At 47.9% G+C, this 19,095-nt stretch overlaps 1 protein-coding gene across 1 annotated transcript in view; it reads left to right on the top strand.

Annotated features, from left to right (window-relative positions):
• CDH3 (cadherin 3) overlaps positions 1-19,095 on the top strand; it is a 51,105-nt gene that overhangs the window by 26,748 nt on the left and 5,262 nt on the right. The window contains exons 3-12 of the mRNA XM_038753606.1: positions 1,967-2,178; positions 4,406-4,555; positions 5,621-5,776; positions 5,922-6,066; positions 8,136-8,311; positions 9,156-9,284; positions 10,012-10,197; positions 11,031-11,275; positions 15,412-15,557; positions 18,025-18,249. Of these exons, the coding sequence (XP_038609534.1) occupies positions 1,967-2,178; positions 4,406-4,555; positions 5,621-5,776; positions 5,922-6,066; positions 8,136-8,311; positions 9,156-9,284; positions 10,012-10,197; positions 11,031-11,275; positions 15,412-15,557; positions 18,025-18,249 (1,770 nt within the window). The remainder of the gene's footprint in view (positions 1-1,966; positions 2,179-4,405; positions 4,556-5,620; positions 5,777-5,921; positions 6,067-8,135; positions 8,312-9,155; positions 9,285-10,011; positions 10,198-11,030; positions 11,276-15,411; positions 15,558-18,024; positions 18,250-19,095) is intronic.

Consider the following 19,095-nt stretch of genomic DNA (forward strand, 5'->3'; position numbering starts at 1 on the left):
ATGGGGAAGGAGAGGAGCCCCCGTAAAAAACTAAAAATGGCTTTTGCTTGTATGGTAAGAGGGAGGGCATTGGTGACCATCTTGATGAGGGTCTGTGGTATAGCCCAAGTGGGACAACTTGATCACCTTGTAACCTTCCCAGCGCTTAGCACAGTGCTTTGCACATAGTAAGCACTTAATAAATGCCATTATTATTATTATTATTATTATTGGTGCCATTTTGAAGCTCACTTTAGCCATCTTTGGAGGGTCAAAAGGAATGTAGCTACAATTGCTGCCCTGAGTCCATCACTTATCTCACCATTTTAAACTAATTCTGGCCAGCTCTTTGCCTCAAACAGGCATCCTGCCTGCCCTCTTCAGAAAGTATTACCCACACCTTCCCCAGCTCAGCCCAGCCATCTCTCCTATCAATGCTCACGCCCTGCCAAAACTCACCTTCTCACCTCCGGAAGATGAGACAGCTATACTGGGGGGGAGGAGAAACCTACTTAGCAGGTGCTCAGTAAACATCAATGGTCCCTGCTGCTGGAGGGCAGACACCAGAGTAGAGATAGATAAAGGAAGGGAGAGGCTTTTTAAAGAGCCTCCTTGATCACATTGTACGTCTGCACTTGGCATTCCCATCTATTCCCCCACCTTCCCTCATTGTAAAGTATGGAGCAGTCACAGTGGAGAAAAACTCTGGGCTTCCAAAAATTTACACCAAATGTTCATTCTGCCCTACCTCCCAAAAAAGAAATTACTAGATCCCTTGTTCCAGTTATTTCTGACTTTCACGAACTCTGCAGAAAACTCAAGAATAATAAGTGATATTTATTAGGCACTTATTGTGTGCTAAGTGCTGGAGTAGGTACAATAAATCAGATCGGAGTCCCTGTCTCAGTGACTTGCCCAGTATCACACAGCAGGCAAGAGGCAGATCAGGATTAGAACCCAGTTCTCTTTATCCCTCCACCTTTCCCCATCCTGTGTTCTTTCCACTCGCCATGCTGCTTCTCTCACAGCAACCTACAGCACCTTTGTGGAAGCTAATATTTTAACATATGCATCATATTTGTGGTCATTTACAAATTTCATACGTATATTTGTGTGACCATCCTATCTTTCCCGGCTCCTGCATGGGGAAAATCTTAGAGCAGTTGCTTTTGCTTTGCTCTTGCTTTAAATTATAGTAATTACGGTGTTAAGCACTTACTTTGTGCCAGGTACTGTACTCAGAGCTGGAGTGGATACAAGCAAATCGGGTTGGGTGGGGCTCACAGTCTCATTTCCCATTTTATAGATGTTAACTGAGGCACGTTAAGTGACTTGCCCAAGGTCACACAGCAGACAAGTAGCGGTGTCAGGTTTAGAGCCCATGACCTTGAGCCTGGTTTGGCGCATTATAGTATCCCAGAATAGTAGAAAGGAAGAGCAAACCTGGGAGGATTTAGTGGTTGGAACTGGAAGTTATTGGCATTTATCATCATCATCATCATCAATCGTATTTATTGAGCGCTTACTATGTGCAGAACACTGTACTAAGTGCTTGGGAAGTACAAATTGGCAACATATAGAGACAGTCCCTACCCGACAGTGGGCTCACAGTCATCATCAATCGTATTTATTGAGCGCTTACTATGTGCAGAGCACTGTACTAAGTGCTTGGGAAGTACAAATTGGCAACATAGAGACAGTCCCTACCCCACAGTGGGCTCACAGTCTAAAAGGGGGAGACCGAGAACAAAACCAAACATACTAACAAAATTAAGTCACATGACTAGGCAGTGGCCATTGCTTAGCTCATTCGTTGATTCTGGGAGTGGCTCTTGAATGTGTTAAGCGCTTAGTACAGTGTTCTGCACGCAGTAAGCGCTCAATAAATACGATTGAATGAATGAATGGTCATGTGTTGCTTTTCCTCTGGTCCTTTCAGCCCCAAATCCTTGGACTTTCAAATCCTCTCCTCTCTTAATCTTCCCAGTGGTTCCGGTCAGTTGTCCAGGACAAGCGGCAGTGCACATGAGCACAGATGACAATCACTTCATCGTGACCAGCAGCGGGACGGTCCTCGTGAGACACCGGGTGGACATGGGAGGCCATGAGAGGACTTTCTCGGTGTATGCTCGGGATGCTGCCGGCCAGGAATCCTCAACTGTGGTCACTCTAAAGAGCCAGGAGGCCTCATTGGAGAAGGTACTGACCCTTGGAAAATTTGCTACACAAATCTCAGTGATCTATGGGAAGCTCTGCCTGACTTCTGATTAGATTCTTGCAGAATAGCGAGTTCTTTGGCTGTACGGTACTCTGCACACAGTAAACGCTTAATAAATACAATTGAATGAATGACGCCAAGCTAGCTCTCTTCCTCCCTTCAAGGCCCTACTGAGAGCTCACCTCCTCCAGGAGGCCTTCCCAGACTGAGCCCCTTCCTTCCTCTCCCCCTCGCCCCCCTCTCCATCCCCCCACATCTTACCTCCTTCCCTTCCCCACAGCACCTGTATATATGTTTATATGTTTGTACATATTTATTTCTATATTTATTTATTTTACTTGTACATATCTATTCTATTTATTTTATTTTCTTGGTATGTTTGGTTTCGCTCTCTGTCTCCCCCTTTTAGACTGTGAGCCCACTATTGGGTAGGGACTGTCTCTATATGTTGCCAACTTGTACTTCCCAAGCGCTTAGTACAGTGCTCTGCACACAGTAAGCACTCAATAAATATGATTGATGATGATGATGATGATAAATAAATGGCCCTGGTCAGGCTAATGATCCCTCTATGAACTGTCGCTTACATCGGCCATTTTATGTGCCTGCCAAGTTGAGGCCTACTCTAATAATAATAATAATAGCATTTATTAAGCGCTTACTATGTGCAAGGCACTGTTCTAAGCGCTAAATAATGGCATTTATTAAGCACTTACTATGTGCAAAGCACTGTTCTAAGCACTGGGGAGGTTACAAGGTGATCAGGTTGTCCCACGGGGGGCTCACAGTCTTAATCCCCATTTTACAGATGGGGGAACTGAGGCACAGACAAGTTAAGTGACTTGCCCAAAATCACACAGCTGACAATTGGCAGAGCTGGGATTTGAACTCATGACCTCTGACTCCAGAGCCCGTGCTCTTTCCATTGAGCCATTTCTCTAAGCTAAAGGAAGAGAATCTGCCTGAACTCCTTTCCCTTGACTCCAACCCCAAACCACATTTATGAGGCCAAGAAGCAGCGTGGCTTAGTGGAAAGGGCACAGGCTTGGGACTCAGAGGTCGTGGGTCCTAATCCCGGCTCTGCCACTCATCTTCTCTGTGCCTCAGCTACCTCATCCGTAAAATGGGGATTAAGACCGTGAGCCCCACGTGGGGCAACCTGATTACCTTGTGTCTACCCCAGCGCTTAGAATAGTGTTTGACACATAGTAAGTGCTTAACAAATGCCATTATTGTTATTATTAAGAAGAGTCACAAGGAGCTAGTGGGGTAGTGGAAACAGACAAACTGACTCTTCCTTTCGGGGCCCAAGCACCTTTGCAAAGCTTTTCCTTGGCTAGAGAACCCACCCTCGTGATGTGACTTGTGGCATGGACACACCTGAACCTGTGCCCACAAAAGGTCAAAAGAAACACCCAGCGTGGCCCAAACTCTACTCTGCTTGTACTGCAGTGAGGCCTATGACCTTATTGCACACTGTGAGTCTCTGCAGCACAAGAGGACCAGTGGGCAATGCTGCATTCCCCCACTGTTACTTGCCCACTCCAAATCAGAGAGCCTGGTCAACTCCAAACGTGTGAGGGGTTATGTCATGGCTGGGCCTGGTCTGGTGTCCCTTCTTGAGGGCAGAGACCGTGTCTACCAACTCTACTGTATTATAATAATAATTATTATTATTATTACTCTAGACTGTGAGCTCACTGTGGGCAAGGATTGTCTCTCTATTCGTGTATAGTACTTTCCCAAGTGCTTAGTACAGTGTTCTGCACAGTAAGCGCTCGATAAATATGATTGAATAGATGAATAATAATAATCTTGGTATCAACTGCTTACTGTGTGCCAGACACTATACTAAGTACTGGGGTGGATACAAGCAAATCGGGTTGGTCACAGTTCCTGTCCCACATGGGGCTTACAGTCTCAATCCCCATTTTACAAGTGAGGTAACTGAGGCACACAGAGGTGAAGGGACTTGCCCAAGGTCACACAGCGGACAAGTGGCGGAGCTGGGATTAGAACCCATGACCTCCTGACGCCCAGGCCTATGCTGTATCCACTATGCCATGCTGCTTCTAAGTACTCTTCCAAGCATTTAACTTAATTCAGTAAGTGCTCAGTAAATGTCAGTGATTGATTGTGGTGTTCTGCCAGAGGCAGTGACTGTCTGTTTCCATGTCTTTATTAATGGGGCTTCTCCTCTTCCTGCAGGACAACTGGACCCCAAGAAGCTGGGGCCCCAAATTGCTGAGATTCTCCCCACCCAGGCACGGTTTGAAGAGGCAGAAGAGGGAATGGGTTGTACCTCCATTGTCGATTCCTGAAAATGGAAAGGGACCCTATCCCTTGAAGCTGACTCAGGTAGGGCACCATCTCCTGCTTGGGAGATGTCAGGGGCTGCAGTGTGGCTCTGGGAAGGGCCAGGTGGCTTCCTGGAGCCAAAGCCGATTTGTTCTCAGGCCCCACCAGGCCGAACACAGGCTGCTGCTTCCATTCATTCATTCATTCAATCGTACTTATTGAGCACTTACTGTGTGCAGAGCACTGGACTAAGCGCTTGGGAAGTACAAGTTGGCAACATATAGAGACACGGTCCCTACCCAGCAATGGGCTCACAGTCTAGAAGAGTGGGCTCACAGTCTGGAAGCTCTTTTTCCTCTTTCTCTCACACTGCTTTATGAAATAATATGTATATCAGTCAGAAATGCTTAAATTTCTCTAAATGGTAACCTCAAAGACTGAGTTACTAATATGCGATCAAACAGAACTTGAAGCAGTCACCCAGCCCTTGGCTTTTAGCCTCACATATTCAAGTATCTCCCCAATCCTATTTTGAAACGGCCCCCAGACCTTGCTAAACAGCTTCCCAGTAGTGATAGACTCAGACCCGGAGCAACAGCGGTCATGCCCTTGACAACAGATGGGAAACCTAAGTGTCGATTTTAATAATAATACATATTATAATAACAACAGTACTTGTTAAGCGCTTACTATGTGCCAAGCACTGTTCTGAGAGCTGGGGCGGATACAAGTGAAGCAGGTTGGACTCAGTCCCTGGTCCCACATGGGGCTCACACTCTTAATCCCCATTTTAAAGTTGAGGTAAATAAGACTACGAAAACTCAACTCTCCAGAAGATTGGGAAGGGAAATAGATCCTGTACTCAAAATAAAAACTGGTTTAAGTGACCAAATCTTCTAAATCAATTTCATTCATTCAATCGTATTTATTGAGCGCTGACTGCGTGCAGAGCACTGGACTAAGCGCTTGGGAAGTACAAGTTGGCAACATACAGAGGCGGTCCCTACCCAGCAACGGGCTCACAGTCTAGAAGGGGGAGACAGCCATAAAGCTGCTTCAGACAAGTCACTTATTGAATTTTTTCAGAAAGATTGTGATTTTTTTTATCACCGCAACTGTTTCCAGCTCAAATCCAACATGGACAAGTCCTCCAAGATCTTCTACAGCATCACAGGGCCAGGTGCAGACAGGCCCCCCGAGGGGATCTTTACCATCATGAAGGAAACTGGTTGGTTGATGGTGATGCAGCCGTTGGACAGAGAGGAGAGAGACCGTTATCACGTAAGTTGCTTTATGGATCTGCGCGGATCCTGGTTTGGGAGCAGCTGCTTTAACCCAGTTCCCCGGAGTTCAACCACCAGAGAAAGGCCTCGAATAGCTGCTGGGAAGCAAGTGGTTAAAGCCGTGGCACTTTCTTCTCGTGCAGTTCTACGGGCACGCCGTGTCTGAGAATGGCAAGGCCGTAGAGGCACCGATGGATATATTTGTCACCGTGACTGACCAGAACGACAACAGGCCCCAGTTCACTCAGGACCTTTTCAGAGGGGCAGTCATCGAGGGATCGTTGCCAGGTGAGCGGGTGGCCCAGCAGCTCAGTTGGGCTAACCTCTTGAGGGCAAACTGGAAAGGCCGTCTCCTCCTGAATTGATTTCCATAAGTTCTCAAGTGGTCACAGGGAGCCACGGCGAGAGGAATGTTGGGCAAGGGCCATTTTACAGATGAGGTAGCTGAGGCCCGGAGAAGTGACTTGCCCGAAGTCACCCAGCTGACAGTTGGCAGAGGCAGGATTTGAACCCATGACCTCTGACTTCAAAGCCCGTGCTCTTTCCACTGAGCCACGCTGCTTCTCTACTTGTACTTCCCAAGCGCTTAGTACAGTGCTCTGCACACAGTAAGCGCTCAATAAATACGAATGAATGAAAGACTCCCCATCCCCCCCTGCCTTACCTCCTTCCCCTTTTAGACTGTGAGCCCACTGTTGGGTAGGGACTGTCTCTATATGTTGCCAATTTGTACTTCCCAAGCGCTTAGTACAGTGCTCTGCACATAGTAAGCACTCAGTAAATGCGATTGATTGATTGATTGATTCCCCTCCCCACAGCACCTGTATATGTTTGTACGTATTTATTACTCTATTTATTTATTTATTTTACTCGTACATAGTCTATTTATTTTATTTTGTTAATATGTTTTGTTCTCTTCTCCCCCTTCTAGACTGTGAGCCCACTGTTGGGTAGGGACCGTCTCTATATGTTGCCAAATTGTACTTCCCGAGGGCTTAGTACGGTGCTCTGTACACAGTAAGCGCTCAATAAGTACGATTAAATGAAAAAATGAAAAATGAAGCCAAGGAGAGGAAGCTATGAGGCTGGAGTTAGCCTCCTCCTACATCTGCCTAAAGACTGTGAGCCCACTGTGGGGTAGGGACTGGCTCTATATGTTGCCAATTTGTACTTCCCAAGCGCTTAGTACGGTGCTCTGCACATAGTAAGCGCTCAATAAATACGATTGATGATGATGATGGGGGTGGGAATGAGCCAATGAGGGCCACAGGAGCAGAATTACAAGCAGGAAGCCCCACCGACGGAGCCAGTAGATGCCCGAGTCTGTTTCTTACTTACCGGGGCTCATTTCTTACTTGCCAGTAAAAAGTGAGCAGCATGCTGTCCTCATGCCTGCCTTTGAGACCCAAGAGTCTAGCGGAGGCCTGTCATAGGTACAGTAAGGCAATCGGTCTCACTATCCTCATCCACTAATATTCGTTGCACGTCCACAACGTTCTGAGTATTGTACAACAGAATATTCATTCATTCATTCAATCGTATTTATTGAGCGCTTACTATGTGCAGAACACTGTACTAAGGGCTTGGGAAGTACAAGCTGGCAACATATAGAGACGGGCCCTACCCAACAGTGGGCTCACAGTCTAGAATATGCCAAAGACACTGTCCCTTCCCCTGAACTCTTCTACTAAGCAGGCACTGCCCGCTAACTTAATTTGGGTTCTTTTTTATCGCTTGTCCTTTAGCGTTGTTTATATGATAATATTAACTTTGTTTTGTACGACAGTAACTTTGTTTTGTTTGATAATCACTGTTGTGTTTCTATGATAATATTAACTTTTGTATGATTAATTTTGTTTATATGATGTTAACTTTGTTTTGTTGATCAGTTAATGTTAACTTCGATTCCTTAGAGTTCCAGATTCCTTTAACTCATTTGAAAGATAAAACATTGGGCCTGGCTTCCCCTGCCCTACCCCTATTCTTAAACTTCTTTTTGGCGATGGATGAGCCCTTTTGATTTCTCTCTCTTGTTGGGTCCCCACTAATTTAAATCAACCAATTATATTGTACGCTTGTTGTGTGCAGTTCATTGAACTAAGTACTTGGGAGAGTACAGTATAACAGAGTTGGTAGACAGGTTCCCTGCCGACAATGAGCTTACCATCTAGAGGGGATTAAAAGGCAGCTCAGGACCCACCCTCACTCCCCACCGACACCAGGTGAGTCGACTCCGATCTGGGAAGTCGACAGAAGCAATTGCATCTGAAGGAATAATGGTCAAGCTGGGAAGTCATTCCCTCGCTAAGCGATGGTGGTTTTGGTAAGCGCTTCTTAACGTTGCATTTCTCCACCAGGCACCTCCGTGATGCGAGTGTCCGCCACCGACGCAGACGATGAGATCAGCACGTACAACGGGGTGATTGCTTACTCCATCCTTAACCAGGAACCCAAGGAGCCCCACGACAACATGTTTACTGTGGACCCAGGGACTGGAACCATCCGTTTGATTGTGAGCGGGCTGGACAGAGAGGTGAGGGACGCAATTTCCTGCTAAGCCTCTATGTCAGGGGCACTTTGCCCCCTCCTACCTCACCTCACTAGTCTCCTACTACGACCCAGCCCACACAGTTCACTCTTCTAGTGCTAACCTTCTCACTGTGCCTCGATGTCATCTATCCCGCCGCCTACCCCTCACCCACAACCTGCCTCTGGCCTGGAATGCCCTCCCTCAAATCTGACAGACAACTACTCTCCCCTGCTTCAAAGTCTCGTTGAAGACACATCTCCTCCAAGAGGCCTTCCCTGACTAAACCCACCCCTTCCCTCTTCTCCCACTCCCCTCTGCGTCACCCTGACTTGTTCCCTTTATTCTTCCCCCCTCCCAGCCCCACAGCACTTATGTAGTATCTGTAATTTACTTATTTATATTAATGTCTGTCTCCCTGCCTCTAGACTGTAAGCTCGTTGTGTCTGTCAATTGTTGTACTGTACTTTTCAAAGCACTCTGCACATAGTAAGTGCCCGATAACTTTGATTGAATGAACGAGGTTGTAGTCCCCATTTTACAGATGAGGTAACTGAAGCCCAGCGAAGTGACTTGCCTAAGGTCACACAGTAGATAAATGGTGGAGCCGGGATTAGAACCCAGGTCCTCCTGACTCGCGGGCCTGGGCTCTATTCACTGGGCTACGCTGCTTCAGATTAGATACAGCCCCTGCCCATTTGAGGCTCACAATCTAAGAGGTAGGAAAAGCAAGTTACACAGCATTCCTACAGCTCAATCTCTGAGCCTCCTTTATTTTATCCCATTGTGTTGCCATAGCCCTAGACCTCATCAGCTGTTGAGACCTTCCTCCCTTTCTCTCCCCCATCAGAAAGTAGCAGTGTATAACCTGACCATCCAGGCTGCCGACATGAATGGAACAGGGTTAAGCACCACGGCATCGGCCATGATAGAAATCACCGATGCCAATGACAACGCTCCCAATTTTGACCCTCAAACGGTAATAGCTTTTTCACCTTCAGTGACTGGTAATGATAATGATGGCATTTAAGTGCTTACTATGTGCCAAGCACTGTCCTAAGCGCTGAAAAGGCTGCGGCCTTTGGTTTGGGCGAGGTGCAAGTGGGGGAATGCGTTAGAGGGTGACATTTGCCTGGAGATCATCTCCTCATCTCCGTAATGGGATTTAAAGGTAAATCGGGATCAGTTTAGGGTCTTGTAAGCTCCTTGTGGGTTAGGAATGCATTTGCTGACTCTTATACTGTACTCTCCTGAGCGCTTAGTACAGTGCCGTACACACAGTAAGTGCTCCGTAAATACGAATGATTTAGAATGATCTTTTGTAGCCCTGGTAGAGAGATGTTATTGGGAGCTACCGTTGTCATGCAGCCGCCTGGAGACTTGGGGTGGTTGTCTCCCACTGGCCCCTCCCAGTTGGCAAGTGCTTCGAAGGAGCCTAAAGCCCTCTCTGAACCCCAGCAAAGCAACTTAATCTAACTCAGCTCCCGTAGCTACCCCTTGGGTTGCTGCCCCTCCCAAGCTCCCTATCCCCATTAGGCCCGGTGCCCCTGTCCCACGCTCACCTTTCCCTCCAGCTCGGAGCTTGGTGGGATGCCGGATCGGCCGGCTGTCCCCCGAAGTGGCTTCCCTGGAATCGGAGCCCGCGGGCCCCTGAAAGGGTCAGTCTTGGGGCCTGAAAATGCACTTTTCTTGGTCTGCCACTGCAGTACAGCACAGAGGTGCCGGAGAACCAAGCGGGGTATGAAGTTGAGCGACTCAGCGTGACAGATGCCGACGCCCCTGGCACCCCGGCTTGGAGCGCCGTATATCGGATCGTGGGAGGGGACGAAGGAGGCCGCTTTACTGTAACTACTGATCCGAAAAGCAACGATGGCATCGTAACAACTAAGAAGGTAGGTGTGCGCTGGGTAGGTTTGCGTGCGATAACGTTGGTGATCTCAAAAGAGTCGCACCTGCTACAATTTGTGAACCCCATTGTGTGTTGTGGTGCTGCTGGGGTGCACTCCAAGTTTGGGCGAGAGACGTTCTTCTCCCCTCCTTCCCCCCGCTAATAGCAGAAGAGGGCGGTGGGAGCGGATGGGTCAGTTGAACCCCTCAAACAGAATCCAGACACAGTTGTAAAGTGGTTTAGTGGAAGGAGGACTTGGGTTCTAATTCTGACTCTGCCCCTTATCTTTTGTGTGACCTTGTGCAAGTCACTTCTCTGGGTCTCAATCCCCTCGTGTCCAAATTGGGGATTTTTTTTTAATGGTATTAAGTGCTTACTATGTGCCAGGCGCTATACTAAACGCTGGGGTACATACAAGCTAATCAGGTTGGACACAGTCTGTCCCTCATGGGGCTCACGGTCTTAATCCCCATTTTACAGGTGAGATAACTGAAGCACAGAGAAGCAGAGTGACCGGTCCAAGGTCACACAGCAAACAAACCGCAAAGCTGGGGTTAGAATCCAGGTCCTTCTGATTCCTAGGCCCGTGGTTCATCTACTAGGGCACGCTGCCTTCTCCCTCCTGCTTAGACTGCAAACCCCATGTGGGACTTGATGATTTTATATCTGCCCCAGTGCTTAGTACAGTGCTTGACACATAGTGAGCCCAACCACAGTTAGAACTCTGGCTGCTCACCAGCCCCTCATCAGAACCAGGAAGAAGCCAGGGCAATCGGAGCCTCTCATGGGCCTGGAACACCTCACCCAATTCAGGGTTCCTTCTACTCTTCCCACCAGGCTTTAGACTTTGAAACCAAGAACCAGTTCACGCTCCACATCGAAGCGACCAACGAGATTCCCTTCGTGGTGAAGCTCCCGACCTCCACCGCCACCGTGACCGTCGTGGTGCAGGATGTGAATGAGCCTCCTGTCTTCCTCCCAGCCACCATGGCCGCGGCCATCCCAGAGGATGTGCCCGTGGGAACCAGAATCGGCTCCTACCCTGCTCAGGACCCAGACAGGCAGAAGAATCAGAAGCTCAGGTAAAGCAAGGCTCCCTAGGACTGGGCAGCCATGGCCGTGGCCTCAATCAATCATCATCATCAATCGTATTTATTGAGCGCCTATTGTGTGCAGAGCACTGTACTAAGCACTTGGGAAGTACAAATTGGCAACATATAGAGACAGTCCCTACCCAACAGTGGGCTCACAGTCTAAAAATCAGTGGTATTTATGGAGCCCTAACTGTGCGCGAAGCACTGTGCTTAGTGTTTGGGGGAGTACAGTATAACAGAGCTGGTAGACACGTTCTGTGCCCACAACAAATCAGCTTACAGAGCGAAGCACCCCAATGCCAGGCAGTCCCTTCACCCCAACTATTCCCCCGGGGGCCAGCCCCGACGTCTGTGCTCCCACACAGGGGGAGAGCTATGACCGTCTGGCCTGCCTTCAGGTTACCCCCTGTGACTTTTTTTAATCCTCATCATTATTATTAGTAGTAGTAGTAGTAGTAATTGTGGTATTTGTTAAGCGCTTTTTATGGGCAAGGCACTGTACTAAGAGCTGGGGTAGATACGTGGTAATTGGGCCGGACACAGTCCCGACCCCACGTGAGACTCACCGTCTTAAACCCTGTTTTACAGATGAGGGAAATGAGGCACAGGGAAATGAAGTGACTTGCCCAAGGAGCAGCTTGGCTCAGTGGCAAGAGCACTGGCTTGGGAGTCGGAGGTTGTGGGTTCTAATCCCCGCTATGCCACTTCTCAGCTGTGTGGCTTTGGGTAAGCCACTTCCCTTCTCTCTGCCTCAGTCACCTCATCTGTAAATCAATCAATCAATCAAGCGCTCAATTTATTGAGCGCTTACTGTGTGAAGAGCACTGTACTAAGTGCTTGGGAAGTCCAAGCTGGCAACATATAGAGACAGTCCCTACCCAACAGTGGGCTCACAGTCTAGAAGGGGGAGACAGAGAACAAAACCAAACATACTAACAAAATAAAATAAATAGAATAGATAGGTACAAGTAAAATAAATAAATAAATAGAGTAATAAATATGTACAGTGAGCGCACTCTTTTAGACTGTGAGCCCACTGTTGGGTAGGGACTGTCTCTATATGTTGCCAACTTGTACTTCCCAAGCGCTTAGTCCAGTGCTCTGCACACAGTAAGCGCTCAATAAATACGATTGATTGATTGATTCATTCATTCATTCAATCGTATTTATTGAGCGCTTACTGTGTGCAGAGCACTGGACTAAGCGCTTGGGAAGTACAAGTTGAGAACATAGAGACAGTCCCTACCCAACAGTGGGTTGTACAAACATATACATATATACAGGTGCTGTGGGGAAGGGAAGGAGGTAAATGTAAAGTGGGGATGAAGACTGTGAGCCCCACGTGGGACAACCTGATTACCCTGTGCTTAGAGCAGCGCTTGGCACATAATAAGCGCTTAACAAAATACCATCATTAAGTGGCCCATCCACTAGTCCACCCTGTTTCTCTTACAGGGAAAGCACATGTTTTGGGAGAATCTGAGTGCGCTTTTGATCATTAACCACTAATTTAATGATCCTGTCAGGCTTCAGAAAGATATGTGGTGGTGGGACCTGTTTGGTGGTCACGTGCTTCAGCTTGGGTCTGAGAGTTGGGCCAGTAGTCTGGCCAAAAAGGCCATCGGAAAGGAAGGGATGGGCCATCCAGAAACAGATTAACACCCCCTTTTGAACTCTGTAGAAAACGAAGGCATTTCATGGTGACCTGGAGTGATTTCCCCCCCCCCCCCCGGGGCTCCTCATTAGGTTTGGCAAAGTGGAAATCAGGCAGGGGTCAGTTGAGACCCATCCCTTCATCTGCCCACCTCAGCCTAGCCGATCGACAGAAGGGGAGAAGGAGTGAGGCCCAGCAACGCTACTGGATTGCACTGGGGCCGTGGGCCCTGAGCGTTAGAGCGTTTCTGATTCCCAGGCATGATCTCTAATCTCCTCAGTGTACCTCGTTCTCACCTGTCCCACCATCGACCCCCGGCCCACGTCATCCCTCGGGCCTGGAATGCCCTCCCTCTGCCCATCCGCCAAGCTAGCTTCAAGGCCCTACTGAGAGCTCACCTCCTCCAGGAGGCCTTCCCAGACTGAGCCCCTTCCTTCCTCTCCCCCTCGTTCCCCTCTCCATCCCCCCCATCTTACCTCCTTCCCTTCCCCACAGCACCTGTATATATGTATATATGTTTGTACATATTTATTTCTCTATTTATTTATTTATTTTACTTGTACATATCTATTCTATTTATTTTATTTTCTTGGTATGTTTGGTTTTGTTCTCTGTCTCCCCCTTTTAGACTGTGAGCCCACTATTGGGTAGGGACTGTCTCTATATGTTGCCAACTTGTACTTCCCAAGCGCTGAGTACAGTGCTCTGCACACAGTAAGCGCTCAATAAATACGATTGATGATGATGATGATCTCTGTCTCACTTCCTGCCTCTGTCCTGGAACGCCCCTCTCTCCTCACATCCGACAGATAATTACTCGCTCCCACCTTCAAAGCCTTACTGAAGGCACATCTCTTCCAAGAGGCCTTCCCCGACTAAACCCTCTTTTCCTCTTCTCCGACCCATCTGCGGCACCTTAATAATAATGATGATGGCATTTATTAAGCGCTTACTGTGTGCAAAGTACTGTTCTAAGCACTGGGGAGGTTACAAGGTGATCAGGTTGTCCCACAGGGGGCTCACAGTCAATCCCCATTTTATAGATGAGGTAATTGAGGTGCAAAGAAATTAAGTGACTTGCCCAAAGTCACACAGCTGACAAGTGGGGGAGCCGGGATTTGAACCCATGACCACTGACTCCAAAGCCCGTGCTGTTTCCACCGAGCCACGCTGCTTCTCTTACTGACTTATAAGTCACCTTGACTTATTCACTTTATTCATTTTCCCCCCTCCCAGACCCACACCAGTTGTGTACATATCTGTAATTTATTTTTATTAGTGTCCATCTCCCCCTCTAGACTGTAAGCTCATTTTAAGCAGGGACTGTGTCTGCTTATTGTTATGGGGAAGCAGTATGACTTAGTGGACGGAGCCTGAGCCGGGAATCAGAAGGTCGTGGATTCTATTCCCGGCTCAGCCACTTGTCCGCTGAGTGGCCTTGGGCAAGGCACGTCACTTCTCTATGCCTCAGTTACCTCATCTGCAAAATGGGGATTGAGACTGTGAGCCCCACATGGGACAGGGACTGTGCCCAACCTGATTTGCTTGATCCATCCCGGCACTTAGTACAGTGCCTGGCACATAATAATAATAATGGCATTTGTTAAGCGCTTACTATGTGCAAGGCACTGTTCTAAGCGCTGGGGAGGATACAAGGTGAACAGGTTGTCCTACGTGGGGCTCACAGTCTTAATCACCATTTTACAGATGAGGTAACTGAGGCACAGAGAAGTGAAGTGACTTGCCCAAAGGTACACAGCTGACAAATGCTTAACAAATTACTAATAATAATAATGATGGCATTTATTAAGCGCTTACTATTGTGCAAAGCACTGTTCTAAGCACTGGGGAGGTTCCAAGGTGATCAGGTTGTCCCACAGGGGGCTCACAGTCTTAATCCCCATTTTACAGATGAGGTAACTGAGGCACAGAGAAGTGAAGTGACTTGCCCAAAGTCACACAGCTGACAAGTGCTTAACAAATACTACTACTACTACTAATAATGATGGCATTTATTAAGCACTTACTATTGTGCAAAGCGCTGTTCTAAGCGCTGGGGAGGTTACAAGGTGATCAGGTTGTCCCACGGGGGGCTCACAGTCTTAATCCCCATTTTCCAGATGAAGTCACTGAGGCCCAGAGAAGTGAAGTGACTTGCCCAAAGTCACACAGCTGACAAGTGGGGAGCTGGGATTTGAACCCGTGACCTCTGACACCAAAGCCCGTGCTCTTTCCACTGAGCCACGCTGCTTCTCAGTTATTATTGAGAAGCAATAATAATTGCCTTTCAACTATAACTGCTTCTCTACTATTATTACGTTGTATACTGCACTCTTAATAAAATACTTAGAACAGCGCTCAGCGCTTAGAACAGTGCTTTGCACATAGTAAGCGCTTAATAAATGCCATCATTATTATTATTATTATTATATACTTTGCACCCAATAAAACTCTACTCTCTGTCCTCCAGCTATCATCTTGTGAGCGACCCTGCGGGGTGGCTGGCAATCCACCCGGAGAGCGGTGACATCACCACGAGGGCCCTCTTGGACAGAGAAGACATCCAGTTTGTCAGAAACAACGCCTACAAGGCCATCGTTGTGGCCGTCGATGATGGTGAGAGCACCGTCCTGGCAGGCGGGCATGGCGCTGCTTCTCTCTTCCCGTTTGGTGTCAAGCATCATCACCATCATCATCATCAATCGTATTTATTGAGCGCTTACTGTGTGCAGAGCACTGTACTAAGCGCTTGGGAAGTGCAAGTTGGCAACATATAGAGACAGTCCCTACCCCACAGTGGGCTCACAGTCTAAAAGGGGGAGCATCAATCCTGCAGAACATCCGCTCCGCGGGATTAACGGAAGCGACGGTCTCGTAGCGAGTCTGGAAAAATGCCTTCCTAGTTAGCAAATAACTAACAGTGATGAGCAAACCAGGTCATGCTTTTTGGCTTTGTTTTCCGTGCTCTTCGTGCTGTGTGCTGCCCACGGAGGAAAGTATAACGCAGTAGAGGCGGTAGAACCGATCTCTTCTCTCAAGACGCTTACAGTCTGCAGTCTGAACCCTCTAAGCAGTTGATATCCACCCCTCCCTCAGTTCCACAGCACTTATGTACACATCCTTATACCCTGCCATTTATTTCCCCAATTTGTAATGAGGCTAAAAGCTTCTCCTGAGCAGGGATCATGTCTTCCAATCCTTTATTTGTTTTATTTTGTTTCTCTAATGGTATTTAAGTGCTTACTATTTGTCAAACACTGTTGTAAACGCTAGGGTAGGTAGAAGTATATATGTATATATGTTTGTACATATTTATTACTCTATTTATTTTACTTGTATGTATCTATTCTATTTATTTTGTTAGTATGTTTGGTTTTGTCTCCCCCTTTTAGACTGTGAGCCCACTGTTGGGTAGGGACTGTATATGTTGCCAATTTGCACTTCCCAAGCACTTAGTACAGTGCTCTGCACACAGTAAGTGCTCAATAAATACGATTGATGATGATGATGAAGTTAATTAGGTGGGACACAGGCCCTCTCCCATGGGGGGCTCGCAATCTAAGCAGGAGGGAGAACAGGTATTTTTAATCCCTATTTTACAGTTGAGGAAACCGAGCCACGGAGATGTCTGTGACTTGCCCAAGGTGCCCCAGAAGCAGCTTGGCTCAGTGGAAAGAGCACTGGCTTGGGAATCAGAGGTTGTGGGTTCTAATCCCTGCTATTCCACTTCTCAGCTGTGTGACTTTGGGCAAGTCACTTAATTTCTCTGTGCCTTAGTTACCTCATCTGTAAAATGGGGATGAAGACTGTGAACCCCACACGGGACAACCTGATTACCTTGTATCTCCTCCAGAGCTTAGAATGGTGCTTGGCACATAGTAAGTGCTTAACAAATACCCTCATTACTATTATTATTTGGCAGAACTGGGATTAGAACCCAAGTCCCGACTCTTTCCCCTAGGCCACACTGCTTCTAGAATGTTGTAGTCTACCAAGCACTTCGTATGGTGCTCTGCACACAGTAAATGCTCAATAAATACCAGTGATTGATTGAGGAAGGCGACCAGGTGCTGCAGTTCACATATGCCTGAAACCCCATCGCTGAGGGAGACTCCTGGGTTGGTTTTTTTTTTTTTTGGCCACTTTCCGGAAGCACTACAGCTGGAATGCGGACGTGATACGTACTCAAAATCTGAGTTTTGGAAATTCTCACCTCTGGGCCCAAACCAGAAATAAATCCAAAGGTTCTGTGGGGTGGAAGGGAGCCCAAAAGCAACACGGCCTAAAAGAGATCATAATCATCATCAATTGTATTTATTGAGCGCTTACTATGTGCAGAGCACTGTACTAAGCGCTTGGGAAGTACAAATTGGCAACATCTAGAGACAGTCCCTACCCAACAGTGGGCTCACAGTCTAAAAGGGGTAGACAGAGAATAAAACCAAACATACTAACAAAATAAAATAAATAGATATGTACAAGTAAAATAAATAAATAAATAGGGTAATAAATATGTACAAACATATATACAGGTGCTGTGGGGAAGGGAAGGAGGTAAGATGGGGGGGATGGAGAGGGGGACGAGGGGGAGAGGAAGGAAGGGGCTCAGTCTGGGAAGGCCTCCTGGAGGAGGTGAGCTCTCAGCAGGGCCTTGAAGGGAGGAAGAGAGCTAGCTTGGCGGATGGGCAGAGGGAGGGCATTCCGGGCCCGGGGGATGACGTGGGCCGGGGGTCGATGGCGGGACAGGCGAGAGCGAGGTACGGTGAGGAGATTAGCGGTGGAGGAGCGGAGGGTGCGGGCTGGGCAGTAGAAGGAGAGAAGGGAGGTGAGGTAGGAGGGGGCGAGGGGATGGACAGCCTTGAAGCCCAGGGTGAGGAGTTTCTGCCTGATGTGCAGATTGATTGGTAGCCATTGGTGATTTCTGAGGAGGGGAGTAATATGCCCAGAGCGTTTCTGGACAAAGATAATCCGGGCAGCAGCATGAAGTATGGATTGAAGTGGAGAGAGACACGAGGATGGGAGATCAGAGAGAATGGGAGATCAGAGCCTAAAAGAGATGTGTCTTGTGTTTAATCCCCAACAGGAAGCCCTCCCGCCACCGGCACAGGGACTTTCCTCGTGACCCTCCTGGATGTGAATGACCATGGCCCCGTCCCACAACCACAACAGATCACCATCTGCAATCACAACGCCGTACCCCAGGTGCTCAACATCACAGACCAGGACCAGCCCCCGAATACCACTCCCTTCAGGGCTCGGCTTACACACGACTCCGATATCCACTGGACCGCCGAGATCAACGAGAGAGGTAACCGACTCGATAGGCTCACCTGGTGTCGAGTCGGGAAGGAGAAGCTAAGTCAGGACTGAGCTCATGGGGGATCACACGGCCACAGCATCAGGACTCTTCCGTCTTCCTGTGAAGAAACCAGAGCCAGAACCTTCTTTCCAGGCAGGGTCAGAATGTCAGCCCTGCAGGATTAACAGAAGGGCCAGAAAGACCGTTAGGACAGTCCATCCTTGTAACGCCGTATGGGCTTTGTTGGACGTGGCCGGTCTTACCCCTCTTCCCATCTCTGCTGTCTCTGCCCAGCAGTTCATGCTCTTGGTCATCAAAGGTTAGGAAAAGGAAACTGTGTCTATCAACCCTGTATTGAGCACTTAGTACAATGGTCTACCCTGTAAGCCCTCAGTAAATACCATTGATTGATTGAAGGGGCGGCCACTTTACTGAGACGGAGCAGGGAAGCCAAGGCAGAGAATAGCAAGCTATTTCGGATAAAAAGCAACCGGGCTCTGGAGAAATGGTGAGGTGAATTTTGTAGGAACGAGGTTTTTCAGATAGAATATTTCAGAGAAAACATTCAGGTAATACATAACAATTTGTTGCCAATTTGTACTTCCCAAGCGCTTAGTACAGTGCTCTGCACATAGTAAGCGCTCAATAAATACGATTGATGATGATGATGATGATAACAAGGTAATGCTTTAGTCCTGTTTACATGATGAGAGTCCAAATGGTGACTGTTTTTGGCGGTGGGTGGAAGAGCGGGGGCGGGAGGAAAGCGAAAGAGGGAGGATTAAACCCAAAGTGATTTAGGCTTAGAAGTGGAAGTGGAACTGAGTTATTTGGCATCTCTTCCACCCTGGATTT

This window comes from Tachyglossus aculeatus, chromosome 11 (genome assembly GCF_015852505.1).
Source record: "Tachyglossus aculeatus isolate mTacAcu1 chromosome 11, mTacAcu1.pri, whole genome shotgun sequence".
NCBI classification, from domain to species: Eukaryota; Metazoa; Chordata; class Mammalia; order Monotremata; family Tachyglossidae; genus Tachyglossus; species Tachyglossus aculeatus.